Source organism: Tympanuchus pallidicinctus, unplaced genomic scaffold (genome assembly GCF_026119805.1).
Source record: "Tympanuchus pallidicinctus isolate F22 unplaced genomic scaffold, pur_lepc_1.0 scaffold21, whole genome shotgun sequence".
Lineage (NCBI taxonomy): Eukaryota > Metazoa > Chordata > Aves > Galliformes > Phasianidae > Tympanuchus > Tympanuchus pallidicinctus.
In genome coordinates this window covers 9,516,790-9,533,031 of record NW_026294733.1, presented here as the reverse complement: position 1 = coordinate 9,533,031, position 16,242 = coordinate 9,516,790, and the positions used below count along the sequence as shown (strand labels likewise).

The 16,242-nt window shown below is 35.5% G+C and overlaps 1 protein-coding gene across 1 annotated transcript in view; it reads right to left on the bottom strand.

Annotated features, from left to right (window-relative positions):
- Positions 1-1,351: 1,351 nt before the first annotated feature.
- DOCK2 (dedicator of cytokinesis 2) overlaps positions 1,352-16,242 on the bottom strand; it is a 153,837-nt gene continuing 138,946 nt past the window's right edge. Inside the window, exons 44-52 of the mRNA XM_052684869.1 lie at positions 15,688-15,774; positions 14,288-14,464; positions 12,882-12,965; positions 9,318-9,455; positions 7,634-7,761; positions 5,977-6,148; positions 4,571-4,691; positions 3,466-3,608; positions 1,352-2,169 (exon numbers count right to left, since the gene is read on the bottom strand). Of these exons, the coding sequence (XP_052540829.1) occupies positions 2,095-2,169; positions 3,466-3,608; positions 4,571-4,691; positions 5,977-6,148; positions 7,634-7,761; positions 9,318-9,455; positions 12,882-12,965; positions 14,288-14,464; positions 15,688-15,774 (1,125 nt within the window). The 3' untranslated portion in view covers positions 1,352-2,094. The remainder of the gene's footprint in view (positions 2,170-3,465; positions 3,609-4,570; positions 4,692-5,976; positions 6,149-7,633; positions 7,762-9,317; positions 9,456-12,881; positions 12,966-14,287; positions 14,465-15,687; positions 15,775-16,242) is intronic.

Here is a 16,242-nt window from a genome sequence, read left to right as displayed (position 1 = left end):
AATTAAGAGTGAATCTAAAACCTTGACCACAAATTACACAAACTGAATCAAAACACAGCCATGAACCTTGAGCCACGAGTTAAACAGTCAGCACCAGGGCTGACTTTGGCATCATGCTTGTGCTTTGCTGGTATTTGTCTTTGTGCTCTTCATTTCTTTCCACTCTTCATCCATTTCTATTTTGAATCACCGTATTTATTGTTCATATTACAGCTTGAGCTAATAATCCATTATTCCATTCTCACATACAAGCAGAGCTACAGGATATAATAGGCAGAGGATAACCTTCAGTGTACCTTTGTAAAGAATAAATGGTTACTGGCTCATCCCTTCCTCATTCCTTAGAAGTATAACTAAACTTTTTCTTTAAAATAATTTGATTCTGTGATATCAATATTTCTTTAATGTATCTACAAATAATAGTGAAGGACAACCTGGGCATCGTCTTCTTTCTTCCCTCGGGTTAGCAAGATGTAAAACATACAAAAGATGCACCCCTCAGCCTTTCACTTAATCCCACTGAGAGATAACAACTCTATTAAACTGAGCTTGATATTTTTCCTGTATGCTTCCTCGGAAGCATTATCCATCAAGTAGCTGTGAAAAGAAAATGAAGCAAAAAGAATACATCCAATTTCCATGCCAACAAACTCTGTAGTTGGTGTTAAAGCTAAACCCATTTTGGTTTTCTGCCTTTGATCATTTTCATAGCTTAGAAATTTGGTATTAATGAATCCTGCATTTTAGTGCAGCATTAGCTCCTATGGCAAATATTTCAAAGTTTTCACAGTTGCTAATTATTTCTGAAGAAAACAGCTTCACATTGCCAATCTGCAAAGAGAGTCCAAATTAATTAAATTATTCATGTTGAACATAACATTGTTTACAGGCACAGAACAAACTCAAGTTGCCTTCACATTGATTCCACCACTTAGCAAGGAATAATTTTTATCTCTTTTTCTTCCCATATCCACATAAATGGCAGTAATGCCAGCCTCCTACCCACAACATTATAAATGTTTCTATTTTAGACAGATGTCTGAAATATCCCAGTGTGTGTGAAGGAAATCAATTATTCTCCTTGAGAAATGTTTAATTTTGGACAAACTCCTTACCTTTAGAAAGAACTGCCAGGTTATTAAAAAAGAAAAGTGAAATGCTGACCTGTATTGCTGTATAACTTCATGCTGATTAGGCATTAACTTCCAACTCCACCTCATCAGTTGTAGCCACAGAAAACCTATTTGGGATGCAGAAGCCTTGGGCTTGTAAAGTTCCACTTGCTGTCAGTAAGAAGCTATTGACATGCGTAACAAATATAAATATTCCAGTGAGAAAGGTTTGAGGCAAGTAAGGTTTTAATATTTTATTGATAAACAGCAGAAAATGCAACTTTTGTTTATCACACTGCTGGTCGTCACATCAACTTGTACACATCCAAGTAAACTTTTGCACAGCTTTAATATAATAGCTGCCATTCTGAAAATAACCTGGTCATACAGTGGCACAAAGACTCAACTTTGAGAAAGATATGAGGACACAGATCAGTGTGGTAGGAGCAGCAGAAGTTGAGGACTGTAAATCCAACAGCCACAGAGTATAATCTTGGTGACTGTTTTGAACTGAGCCATCTGTTGCCTTGACCACACTGCCAGCAGTAGTTTAAAGGTAACCAGAATGTGTCTATACAAGCTACAAGAAAGGATAACTCATATGCTCTTTGAAAAGAACAGAACAGGACTTAAGTGCTATGTGGCAAGCACTGCAGATGACCTTTTAGCATCTTTCTTACCATGAATGAGTTTTTAGCACAGGGAACACACAATGTTCCTTGATTTGTATAACCAGAGGCTCAATAAACTTCTGTTCTGTATCCCAGTAAGCCCATCCTGTAATATTAGCTTTAAATGTTATTCCTGTATCTGTATGGTGTAACTGCTATCAGAGCCCATCAATAACTTTGTTCAGACTCTCTATTAGTCACCTATATTGTTAGTGCCCTTCTTTACAGTAGACAGTGGTCCAAAATAGGATATATACACATATGTATATATAATTATTTTTGTTTGAAAAGTGGTTATTTAACAGAATGCATTATAGGTCTGTAGATGAAGATTTGAAGTGCTGCTCCACAGGCTGCTTTCCATCTTCTAGAACTCTGGAAATTCGCTGCAAAAAGAGAGGAACAGAACGACAGGTGTTAAAATGATGATTATATTGGGTTCAATATTCTGTGTACCAATTACTAGCTTGTGCCCATACTCTGTGGTTAGAGAAAAAATCACTGATTTTCATTGTTTAAATTCATTTCTCTATCCTGCAGAACCATAAATCTGTATTTAAACCTGTTCACATTATTTCAGTGATTCTGTGGAAGCAGTATATTAGTAGATTTTAAAAGGATTCTTATTCAGTGCTTTTTTACATTTGAAAAAATGGGACATCTTGTTCTAATTTCATATGCAGTTTACATTTGAAAGTGTATGGATGAGGTCATGTTGAAGGTCATCAGTCTTAAAAGAACACTACCTGATAAATTGAATATGATTTACACTCCACAAGCTTCAAATTAAGAGTATTATTGTCCCTACCAGAAATAAATGAGTATGGAAACATCTAACTGCTGAATATACTAATGTTGCTCTGGAAGCACCTACTTTCATATATATCTATAGAAAGACTGCAGGAATTAATGGATGGACATGAAACCTGTTCACCAGAAAAAAAAAAAAAGTCAACAAAAAATACAGAAATCAATCTTTTATTTGAAATATCAGTAGAGAGGTAACATGTAAAACATTGCCACAAGCATCTGTGTGTTGTCCTGTCCTACCTAAAATAATGGGACAACTCCAAAACCTTTGAATCTTGATATCTGCACTGAATACTTTTTCTTGTTTCTCTCACACACTACATTAAATTCAGTGGTGTTTAATCTTCTGAAATTTCCACTCAAGTCAGAGAAAGGTTTACTACTTGGAAGGAAGGGAAACTTTTCAGACACATTTACTCCAGTTTAAGCCAATTTCTACTTTATAATAATTGTCTCATACACCAGAAACTAACTCACACTCTTCACATTTTGCCATATATGCAATGATTACCTTGCTGTGATGCTAGTGAAACTGCACAACGTAACTCAATTGAACAAGACATAACTGGTTTTGCTAGTGTTATGTAAGTCAGAGAAAATCAGCAGGTCAAATGTGACCTCTTGTGGTACAGATGCAGAAGTGCACATCTGTGCCTTTATGTTAAACATACCAAGTACATCCTAACTTCAAAAGCACAGTCAGAGGCAAATTTTTGCTTACCCATTGAGTTTCCACTTCTCTCTCTGATGAGAGAAGCAAAAAAGACAACAGTTTAACTTAAAGTCCCATGATGTTTTAAAAATGACCTCATTTTCATAGGTTAGAATTTTTAAAGAGACAGCTCTTCTTACCATCAACACACAGAACTTACCATTGTTTTAAATAACTGATTCACCTTCTTTTTCTTGATGGTTTTCTTATCACCATCTGAGGTGGAAGGAAACACTGGCTGACTCAGCCTGTGTGATGCAATTGTTTCATCAGATGCCACAGGATTGACAGACAGAGTTAATCCTTAGAACGGAACGTTGTACAAAACAAAAAAAGGAGAGTCAGTGAGAGAAAAAGCAGAATTTGAAATATCTAATGCAATTGTTAGAGAGAAAAAAGACTTCTGTCATCTAAACTTACTCCTCAGAATACTGAGCTTCATTGCATTGCAAATGAATAGTGAAAAAAGAAAATCAGTCAATTTGATTCATAGTTTGTGTAAGGATAGGAAACTACTGTTGTATTGTAATAAATGCCTGTTGTAGCCCTATAGAAAGATAGGGACAATGAGAGGGCTTGATGAATTGCAAGCTAAGAAGCCAGATATGGTATGGAAGAAGCATGGGGCAAAGGACACTGAAATTGTGCAACATTTTGTCTGTATACTCTGGCCTAGAAATAAGTTTAAGTTACACTTTTCCCTTCTCTATTACACAGTCATAAGTTTTCCTGTGGGCAGCTGTGTTACTTCATTTCCCCTTCCTCTTTCTCAGAGGAAGGCTTATAAGATTATTCTCTAAGATCAGTTGCAGAAGTTGACAACGTTACTATCGGGCAATCTTTGGGGAAATTCATCTGCCAAAGCAAGGTACAGAGCATTTCTTCCTGCATGAAACCCTCTGATACTGTGCTGACTGAAGACTAGAGGAGCCCTTGCTTCTGCAAGGGATGCCATATAAATCAGAGAAGATGAATAAACCTTGCCTTTTTGAACGCAAGGGAATGCTCATACCGTACAAGGAAGCAAGATCCTGAGCTCCAGAAAGATTTTTAGAACTCGTATGTTAGTACCAGGTAGTGGTGTTACCAAGCTATAGTCCAGCCTCACATGCACAATACACGCTTAAAATGTAATCTTTGTCTCAGAAGCTCAGGGCCACGCACAGATACACAGGCACGCCTGCTTCTGCTCAGAGCAATCCCTTCATCGTTTTCTTAAGCTGCCAAGAAGTGCAGAATGCTCAGTCTTACCACAAGGTGCTTACCTGGAATAGTTGGCATAGAACGACTGACAGAGCTCATCTGCTTGAGGACAGATGTTTTCTGAGGTGCCACTGCATGTTCTGAGAGGTTGGTGTCACTCATGAATTCGTATTTCCGTGACAGCTGTTTTAAAATCGCATAATGCTATTAATAATGAAGTGAGATATAAGGAACAAAGGTCCAAGCAAAATGTTTTGTGATAAGGATATGAGATATGCCTGAAAGGAGGTTCTGGCAAGGTGGATATCAGCATCTTCTCTTACTTAACTAATGACAGGGGCTTGTCCTGCTTCATTCAGAATTTCCTCAACTGTGAAATCAAATGTTGAACTTGATAGCCAATCAGCCAAAAGTCAACCATTCTGCAATGAATCAAGTTTTTTCCTTCTTTCCTTTTCTATCCTTAAGAAAGGATGGGTCAGTGTAACTTCCTGCAATGTACCTTTCCCCTCAATTCTTTTAGGGATCTTTGAACTCATAGGTCAATAAAAAGAAAACTTTTTCAGATGTGCATTTAACTCCTTGCTAGTTTCAAGTTAATATGAAAAGATACAAAACCATCTCTCTAAGACTTGATTAGAATAGTTAAGAGAGCTCTGAACTAAGATACGCATCTCCCAAAAGAATCTTAGCTTCCTATTCAACTCACTTTCCCTTTGATGATTCCTCCAAAATTTTTGATCAAATGACTTGGACTCTTTTTCATTCAGCAATCAAGCAATGCCTGATATTTTAATTTAGATAGGGCTTGTCTATCAAGAGGACATCTTTCAGATTTTTTAAATTCTTTTTACACTACATGAAGTCTCCTGAGGACTAAAGTATTAAAAAAAAACCAAACACTGTGTGTGTTATATAAGACATTCAATGATCTATTAGTGTGATAAAGGCACTCAGATGATCTGTGAAGTGAGAGATGCCACTGCTTCCAAACTTCAGCCTAACACCATTTGAGGAACACTGTTTGCAATCTTGCAGTTTTCTAACAGCTGCATGTTCCATAACAAAGTACAAGAAGTACAGGACTCATCACTTTTGAAATAGCCCTGACTACAAGGAGCTGCCATGAAGTGTCAGCACAGTGAATTTCCTCTCAACAGGAAAGCATGCTTAACCCTCACAATGTAGTACTCCATTTTAAGTTGAACAGACTTCAGAATTCTGCAGCTATAGACCTATGCTATCTGTGGTCATAAACACATACTGAATATATCTGATTTTTCCACTGATTTGTTTCTTCCTCAGTATCTTGCAAACCTCATTCACAGCAGGTCAGATTGCCTCTGTATCCTGTGTGTTTCCTTTTATGACAGCTACAGTTCTATGTGATATATATATTTTTTGGATAAGAAAAGGATTGATTTCCTCTTTTTATGGATTATAAAATATGACGAAATCAGTAACGTACACAATTCATATCAGAGATGGAAATATCAGGTGCTGTCTTCTCATCAACAAACACCACGCTGCTTCTTTTTGTTCTTTTTTTGGACCTTCTCATCTTAACTTCAGGGTTAGGATTAATTTGTGGAGCATTCTTCTCCGATTCTGATTTCGGTAGCACTACTTCCAGATCAAAGCTGCAGGAGCAAAAGAAAAAATAGAGAAATTGCTGAATGATATTTTCAAAGCCACTTGTATTCTGACATAATTTCCCCGTGAAATATAAATGCAGGTCATCCTTTCCCTTGACTTTCTAACCATGGCAGAAAGTATGTGATGTGTTTCAGCTACTGTAGACACTAACAAAGATGCCTTCAGGAGGTATCGCAATGTCTTCAAATGTTGTAAAGATTGTAAAACAGTACTAAGAAGCACGGATCTCTTTTTGAACATGTGTGCATTAGCTCAAGGACTCCTAGAGAAGATGGGGTGAGATCTCATAAAGAGGATTTATGTGGGGTGATGGTGCTGAAAGCAAGACCTGCTATTCTGCTTATTGAGCACAGCGGAACAGGAGTAATACTGTATCTGATCATGTTTTAAATGCATTCTCCTATTTATTTCAGCATATGGGACAACAGAGCATGCAGTGGTAAAATCTTCCTCCAACACTCTTAAAATTTTCATGATTTAAATATTGGGCTATTTTTCATTTAATTAAAAAAAAATATGAAATCAATGCTAGCTTTATTCCCTCTGTGCCGATGAAACTGAACATGGGGGCTGAAATTATTTTACAGCTTACAAACAGGTAAAGCAAAATACTTTGCTGAGCCATCTGAGAGATCGTATCATGAGAAAGCACAACAGGTGCATGATTCAGCTGCTTAGATATAGTTTCCTGGTTACAGATGAGGTGCCCAGCTTTGTTAGAGACATGTTGGTAGATACGGCACAAATCACGGTTGTGTAGATATGAATGCTTGGAAAAAAGCCTCATAAAGGGGTACTAGGCAATTTTGTTATAAAAGTCAAACCTGGGAGCATTTAAAATTTAATTAAATAGGGTTTAACACTGAACTGTCAGTCCAACATGCAAGAAGATAGGCAGATCTTAGGCAAATAGACTTCCAAGTTAGTGTCATACACCTTTAGACCTTTCACTTTTCATAAGCCAAATTCTCAAAAAAAAGAGATCAGATGTTAAAAAATAATCACAAGCACTGCACCATTTTATTTATGCTTTGCTTGTGAAGAAACTCTGTGCCCAAAGGATCATTTTTTAAGCACTCAAAACCACTTGTGGATGAAAAACTAAACAAAGACATCTACAACTGTTCTTTGGAACTCTACAAGCTTTTCCAGAGCTGCAGTTAAAAAAGTCAGTAGGACATCTCTCCCTCTCCCCAGTTCTTTATGTTTTTCAATTAGTTATTTTGTCATTCAAGTTGTTCTGAAGAAACGTCTTTTTGAGTGAGACTCAAATGTATTTTGTCTACCATGGTTGAAATACTGGATCTTTAAGACTGGAGGAAACAATAGCTAAAGTTTAAATAATTTTTTGCATAGCTGGAAGAGACTGCTAGTGGGCTTTAACCTTGAATGCCTCTTTATTCTTCTAGTAAATCTTTTAGTTTCATCCCATAAAACTGGTCTAAAACAGGACTCAAAGAATAACCAACCTTTCTGGAGCAATTTTGTTTGGAGTGGTGCAGTCTGAATTCATGGAAGTCATTGAAATAACCGACAACTGGCGATAGGATCTCAGCATTGATCTTGGCCGTCCTACTCTCTTGTCATCAAAATCTGGCTATAAGATGAATAGAGGAATATTTTCTATCAAACATGTTTGGGTCAACCTTATTTCACCCCTTTTCTCTAGGTTTTAAAGACAGCACAGATGTTTTAACAGTTGGTATAAATGAAGTGATTTGCTACCATTAATTACTGTGATTGTTTCCTCTTCCCAGATACACTCTTAGGGTCTTAACCTAAGACCTCTCAAAATCTAAGTTACAGTGAGTAGCTAAATAAAATGCAATTTATAGCTTTAGTTTGTCCTTCCTAGAAGACATTAATCATGTTCTGCTTTCAATACAACAGTTCCTGCCATCACTACACATTAATGTAGCCTTTTTCATTATATGTTTGCTGTCGAAGACAGAATTGTTATTTCCCAAATAGCCAGACAGGAAGAACAGGAGGATTCTCCATGTTCCCATGTATCCATCATGTACAAAATTATATGTTACACCACATCTCTCTGCATGAAAAAATTAGCTTGATGTTGACAATTATTTATATTTTGCAGCCTGATACCAAATTAACTAAAAAAAGTCTGATATATTTCCAAATGCTTTCTTGTTCCTCTTTGCTAATAAAGTAGGGACAAGGACAGCATTTATTGGCTAATTCTAGAATTGCTTTCTTTTTTCAGGACTGACTTCTGGGATGCAGAATTACAGTGTGCTCTGTTTATTTTTTGGTCATATATTTCTGAGATGAGCATGTCAACCCTTAGCTCATCACTGCATCATGAAATAAGCCAGATTTTTGAGCATTTCCCAGTGCACAAATACCATAAGTTACTTTTCTAGGCTACTTCAGTTGATCTCAATTTAAATATATGTACTACAATTTAAAAACATTTCATATTAAAACACAGGCCTTTTTTTTTTTTTTTTTTTTTTTTTTTTTTTTTTTTTTTTTCCCTCATTATCCAGAAAGTATTTGGCTTTCCACATCCTTTGTATCAAGATTGATTTTCACAAGATTTGGAAACATATACAGTTCCAAGAATTATTTTCAAGGTTGTTTTTTTTTTTTTTTCTGCAGAGTTTTCATGCATTATTTTTCCTTTTCTTTTAATAAAAAAAACTTTTGCCACCTACCAAAGAGAATCAGACATGGTAAAATGGCAGTAGTGCCACTATTCTGTATTTCTTTCTAGTATCAACTATCAACTGATTTTTTTTAGTGTTACTTACATCATAGATTTTACCTCACAATACATCTGAAATTGTTAGCACAGGAAGACTAAGTTCAGACCAAAGCTCTAAGATACTGTGAAAAACTAAAAATCTGAGAAGCACAAGAATTTGCTTATACTTCCTGGTATGGAAGTAGAAATACTATAGGGAAGAAGAAAAAAAATTTCATTTTAATATAAATCTTTCAAAATGAGGAATGCTTAATAGGTCGGATTCATCAACTCACTGGCTAAAAACACTCGGGTCTTACTGCCTTCAGATCACAAGATAACTTATGAGAAACAAAAATTTACTACATGCTTTGCTTAGAAGAGAAGAACAAGATACACATTAAATAAAGAAGGTAGAAGAAAGGAGTTAAAAAGGACACAGATACCAATTCTCTGGCTCCATATTGTTTTTCCACTTTTGCTTTTAAATGCTTGAAACATTCCTCCATTCTGTCATGGAAAGGACGAAGGTTGTCGGAAACTCTTCTTTCATGAATTCTAATTCCAGCCCCAAGGAAAGGTATCTTGAAGAGGGCAAAACAGAAGAAAAAAGTGAGAATATCAACTGAGTCTGACAGGTCCTCTAACTCTATTTCGATTATCTGCTGAACAAACTACAAAGCTATGTGACTGATGGACAGATTTATTAGCTGACACTGAGGTGACCAGGAGTGATGTTACTGTACAGGAGGTTTTAGCAGCAAAGAGGCAAATCAGTACCAGTTGGAAAGGGCTCTTGAAAGTGGACTTGTTCAGTCATAGTGAATTTTTTTTCTGTCCTTTGCATTTAATGCTAAAACCTTATGAAATTAAACATGTGAGTTTAAAATAAGTAAGAAAATCTTCATCTTGAAGATGCCTGCCGTGGCTTATAATAAATATGGCAGGGATGAAAATTATCCACATGGCCTCTCAGCAAGTTGTTTCAAACTCTTTCAAATGGAGGAATAAGTGGCTCACTGAAATCAGTTTACTGGAGGCTTAAGTGTGTGATCATTTTGACAATTTTTGCAGCAATTTAGCATGCTAATGCCTCATTACTGGAAGGCGATCGCTTCCTTTCTCATGGAATTTATTCTGCAGATTTCCTTTGCATTATGCACATCTCAAAAAAAAAAAAAAAAAAAATCAGTAAGTTCTTCAGTACAGAAATGAAAGATTCAAGCCAGAAGCAGTTTTCACTAACCAAACTGACTACACTGTGTTACCCCTGTGCTTCCCTTTTCTCAAACTCATATTTCAGGAACGTTTTAGGAAAAGATATTTCTGTATCAGTTAATCAAACAACTCCTTCTACTTGAAATTCCTTAAAAATCCTCACCCTTTGCTAGATGGAACAGCTTGCTTGTCAAGTAAAAAAATAAAGTGAATGTATAGTGGAAGCAAATTTGATGGTTATAGTACTTTCCTGTTTTCTCTTCCCTAAAATTCCTTTCTTTGCTTTTATATTGCTACTGACATCTCTGCTATATTAGTGTAATAATATCCAGTTAAAAACAAACAAGAAGTGTCTTTGAAGATGATGGATGACATACTTTTACAGGCTGTTGAAATAATAACAACTGTACTCATGAAGACAAAAATTGTGCTTCTCTTTAAAATAGAATGACTTTTCATTACTCTTCAGTCCTTGAAAATGGCGATTCATGAGATTTGTGCAACAGACTTCTCTACCCTTCTGCAGGTAACCCTTCCTAACTATAATAAAGTTTAGCTACTTCCCAGTAAAACTTTTTCTTGTGTGTTTTGTTCTGTGCTTTTTTTTTTTTTTTTTCCCAAATCCATTTAGATTCCCTTTTGAGTTTTGACCATACAAATGCAATTAATATTGCATACATCGCTCTTCATTAACCTCATCATTTTTTATCGTAGTTCAATTCAGTGCACCCTTTAGAAATATGGCATTAAAACTTGTATATTGAAGACAACAGATCTGTCTGTCCTCTCTAAGAGATTTACCAGGGCAGATCCAGATGACCATTTTACTTCCTCATGCTACAACCATCAATGCATAGCACTGCATGCACTGAGTACTTCTGATGTTCAGAAAATGAGCCAGTGTTGGCCAGTGATGTGGGAGAAAGCTGTTAAGGTTGGTGACTCAAAGAAATCACCAAATGGCGAGGAATCAAAATGAGATGGGAAGAAGCATCAAAAACTTTACGGGAATAGTAAGAGACCCTTTTCCTTTAAAACTATTTGAAAAATTTATTTCACTGCTGCAAGAGGAACAAAAGGTTAATTCTTGCTGTTTCTAGTCCAACTTTTTAAAAGGATGGCATCAGATTAAGCCAGCAAGAAGGATTTTTTTTTTAAATGAGTCTGGTAGTACAAAGAAAGAGATATGGAACATAGAAATGAAATACGTTAGGCCATACACTTCTGATGGTAACATTCCAGATCTGCTCACATTATTTCATTACATGTTTCTTGAAAGGAGATCACTCTATTTTAGTTTGATACAGCAATTGCTATGTATATTAATTTACACAGCAAACAGTTCTTTCTCATTTAAATCATCTAGGTTTCAGAAGACCTCAGAGTTTTCTTAACAAAACATGTTGTGCAAAAGTTAAAGTCTCCCCTCATAGTCATTCATTATGCCATATATTGCTGACAATAACTTCTGTTTGGATGAGATAATGCAAACTGAACTGAGAATTTATGGGGTCATGTTTTCTCTGTTATCATAGGAAATGCTCATGAGAAGAGTTTTTTTCCCTTAATTCTACCAGAAATAGAGGTTTTTTTCCTGCTACTACCTCATGTAATTACATTCTCATCTGCAAGGACAAAAGAGCTCTGCAGGTTAGTTAGGCTTAAAAATAAAACAAGAAACAACATCAGTGCTTCTAGCATAGGCAGAATGTTTTGCTTTCCCCTGGAGATAAAATTTAAAAATATTCACTAGCAGTATTCCATATTTGCCATAAAACAGACATGTAGCAACAATCTGGAATGGTCACTGAGTATGAAAATAAGTCCTATGAGCAACTAGCATTTCATTAGAATTTCTTAAGATTCTCGTGTAAAACCAACCAACCAATCCATGAACAAACAATAACAAAGAAAACACAGAAAACACAGCTGCCTCCAGGAAAGAGTTATTTCTCAAGACAATTTAAGCTTGCAAATGATTGTTTTCCAGTCACTTCATGAAGTCTTCATTAAATACGCAACCTGAGTTTGAAGTCCTGAACCTTTTAACCATGAATGCAGCCTATTATATATAGATTTTGATAAGCCATTCCAGATGCTATTTTCCTACAAAGTACTTAAATTCTTTTCTGGCCCACTACTTCCCCCAGGCCATAGAAAGCTTGTATGGGTAATTTCCCTGATACTGGTAGCATTTCATTGAACTTATAAAGAATGCTATAATAATAATAATCCTGAGGAAATAAGATGTAATTTTTGGAATTAAGCCATTTCTTCCATTTTTCAGATTTAAAAAAAAAACAAAAGCTGAAGGACTGGGCAGCTTAGATCCCCAAGAACATTGCAGCAATCTCATGCTACATCACATGCTGAAGAATTACTGTCATGCTGTATTATCGGTGATCTCAGAGGATTTGTAACAGAATTCATGCATCCTGTTGGGCACATTAAAACTGAAAGGGTTTAAATCCTTTTCTCTTCTTAACAAGAAATCATTTGTATTTAAATAAGATAATAAATAGGTGGTGCTTTTAGAACTAAACATATTCTGAAACAAAAGGTCTGGAGTTTCTAACCAGAATCTTATTCTTCTATTTCCTCCTCACAGTGGGGAGTGAAGAGTGAAGAAAAAAAAATTCAAGTAAAAGTTTTGCATGGGTACAAAAACAGTAAAATTAACACGGTCCTCTAAATGATGCTACACTGTCCTGCTAGAAAGTCATAGAAAGAAAAGAAAAGAAAAAAAAAGCAGCTGAGGAAGCCTTATTTAACTGCTGATAGAAAGATGTTACCTGCCAAGCAATTAGATCTTTAAGTCTATTCAGCTTTTCTTGATCATCTGGATGGTCTCTGATATATTCTTCTGTAAAGAAAGCCTGAGATAAACAAAAAATAATTCAGTCTATCATTTCAACAAATAAAGAGATCAGTGATTGGTTCAATGACTCTTACAGGTTACCATAATATTTGTCAATAAATAAAAAGACATATGCATGCTTCTTAGCCAGGTGCTGCTATAATTGCTATATCACTTGAGAACTGAATTCATTCTTCATACAACACTTCTCAGCTTGAGACACTTACTGTGAAAAAGAAATTCTTGTTTGCTTTGTAAACTTGCACTGAAACTTAAAAATGCACAAATCTGGAGCGCCACAGTTTACATGATTAAACTCAGAAATTTATTCAGGTATCTCACACTAACATTAGTTAATGTTATAAAGAAAATGCTGTCATACATAAGCAGAGCTAGGTACTGCATACAGACTATCCTTCTCTGAGCAAAGAAACTACGTGTCTCCCACCCCCTCACGCTCCAAGTATGAAGGAAGAATAGTTATTTGTAACGGCCAACTATTTGAAGGAGTGATACATTAGAACTAACAGAGCATAAGTCATAGTCCATCAGAGTAAATCATGCTTACTGACAGTATTTTATGTGTGTGTTCATGTAAATATATACAGCAACCATTCAGCATGCCTGCAGTCCATCTAGCCTGCTGAGCCTACTCAGCTCGGCATACACTTTTCATCAGGAAATGGCAGGCAGAAATAATAAATCTCTACAGCTATGGAGTAGTTTTACATTCAATTTCATTGTAAACTTTAATAATTTAGAATTCAATCAAAAAATGAATCTATAAATTATTAAACATTCCTGCCTTCCTTTCTTTTTTTTTTTTTTTTCCCTCAACAAAGTGGCCTCAGGGACAAACTTGTTACAGTTTAGTTCCTCAAGATGTCCAATTTTCCACGTATAGCAGAAAAAAATATACTTGTGTTCCAATTTTTAACAAATACTGCTCTGCAGAAAGATTGCAATTGCTGAAAAACACTGATAACAATGCAACACATCTAAAGCCTACAGCCCTACTGTTGCATAAAGTTGATTTGCTTATTCCAGAGCAAACCTTTTGATGTGTGAAAGCCATTTTCATTACATTTGGAAAAATGAACACACATACATGAAATATATATTATTCTTTTAATTGCTATTAATATTGAGCTTGTTACTCTCCCAGTATCTATTTTGGACCTATGCTACTTTCTGCTTTGAATGACTCCTGATCAGAGGTGACCAGCGTACAAGGATCTTTTAACTGATGGAGTTGTGGCCTTCGTATTCCCAGCTGAGCCTTCACTGTATCACCATCAAGTAGGACCAGGATGTAGTACAACCAAAAATAATCTCTCCTACCTTCTCATATTTAGCAAAGCCACCCATAACAGCTGGATCAACAATGCCGTTCAGAAGCATCGAAAGTGGGTTAATAGGAAGGTTTTCATCGCTCTGGTATTGGTTAATCATCATCAGAATTCTTTCATTTGTCATGGACATAGTCTCAATAGCATTCTCTAAAGGACTAATTGTAGTCTATAAAGAAATAAAAAAGATGAAAGATATATAGTAAATCTTGACATAGATTATTTCTAACTTTATCCAGGTAAATTAATGGAACTGCACATTTAGATATGTTAGCTATGTTACTTATGAAAATTAAAGTATTTTCAGCTGAAAATCTCTCATTTGTAGGAATTCATTTTTTGTCGTTTCTGTGACTTGCATGTTACTTGTATTTCAGTAATCTGTTACACAAAGGAAATACAATTCAAAGACAACTATTTGGTACTATCTCATTTGGACAGTTAAATCAAATCATTTGCTATTGATTATGCCATTTAAGTTGCAGATAGTGTATTTCAATGCATAGAAATAGAACAAAGAGCCAGTTATCTTTATTTCCATCATCTAGGCTAGAATTTGCATTAAAGACATCTTAGCTACATATGTACAATGACAACTCCTAAATACTTTCTTACATGGCACAGAAATCCAGCAATAGAGTTTGGTTAGACACCACCATAATCATAATTCAGAATGAGGTGTGAATGGTCTTTGTGCACACAGAAGCACATCCTCTCTTGTGTCTGTCAGATGCTGTGAAGAGGCAACCCCAAAATGCACCAACTGAACCAAGTGCAAGGATCTGCAGACCATCCTTGGGTGTGTACCTGTCTGCTGTTCTGATGCATTAAATACATTGTAGAATGCAAATAAAATACCTGTCTCTTTATTCATTCAATGCCTAATTTAAACCAAGAGGTTATGAGAGCCAAGTGGATTTCTCTTCTAAAAGTTTTATGATAAACTTGGATGAAGAGTGAATAAATTCAATAAATGAATGTATTTAATCATTCATATTAGTTCAATTCAAATTAATTCAATAAAGTGAAATGACAGTATGGCTGTAACAAAGAAAATACCTAACCTCCACTAACAACTCTTAAGCTTGATACAGAGATAAAATGGTCTTTTTAGTTTTATAAAACCGTGTGTATGTGAACAACTTTCTTAGAATTCACTAGAACTATAGATCTTTTCAAATCTTTTAGGACTTGGTCCTAAAACTATCAATCAGATGAAAGTTATATTGATCAATATGTAACTACCACAGTTGTAAAAAAAATAAACTCTACCAGCTTGTACATGTAAAAGTAAGTGACAAGTCTGCCTTTGTGACAAATTCACAAGCTATTCTGTACACGATCATTCATACTTATAAACATGATACAGTTTCCTAGCATGTTAATACACACCTGTGACATGGAGACAACTTCAAACCATCGTAAAATTCCAGGAAGTTTGTATGCTGTAATGAATGATGTTCTCTCAATCCACATAGACTATTAAAAAAATATATAAGGGAGAAAATGATACTTCAGGATTTAAACTTTAATCTTTTCTGTCTTCTGAAATGTCAGATTGTAGATGCAAAACATGCATATTTATCTTTGCATGAAAAGACACTGCAAAATGAATCCATCATAGCTATTTAAACAAATTATTTTCAGATTTCAAATTAGGTCTTCTTCAAACATTAGGCCTGCACAAAGCACAGGAAAAAGAAAAATATCCTTTGGTCTTCTAGTATCTATTCCTTACTTTGCCATTACACATCAAATGACTGTGACTAAATGACCTCTACTTTCAAAATATGTTTTTGCAATTAAAAGCAGTAATAGCCAGCATCCTTACTTCCCCCCCATTCCTTCTGAAGACGACTAGCTGTTGGCATTTTAAGATGCCTCTACTGCATTTGCTCTACCACTCCTTATTTTAGCAATATCAGCTTAAATAACCTGCCACTAGTG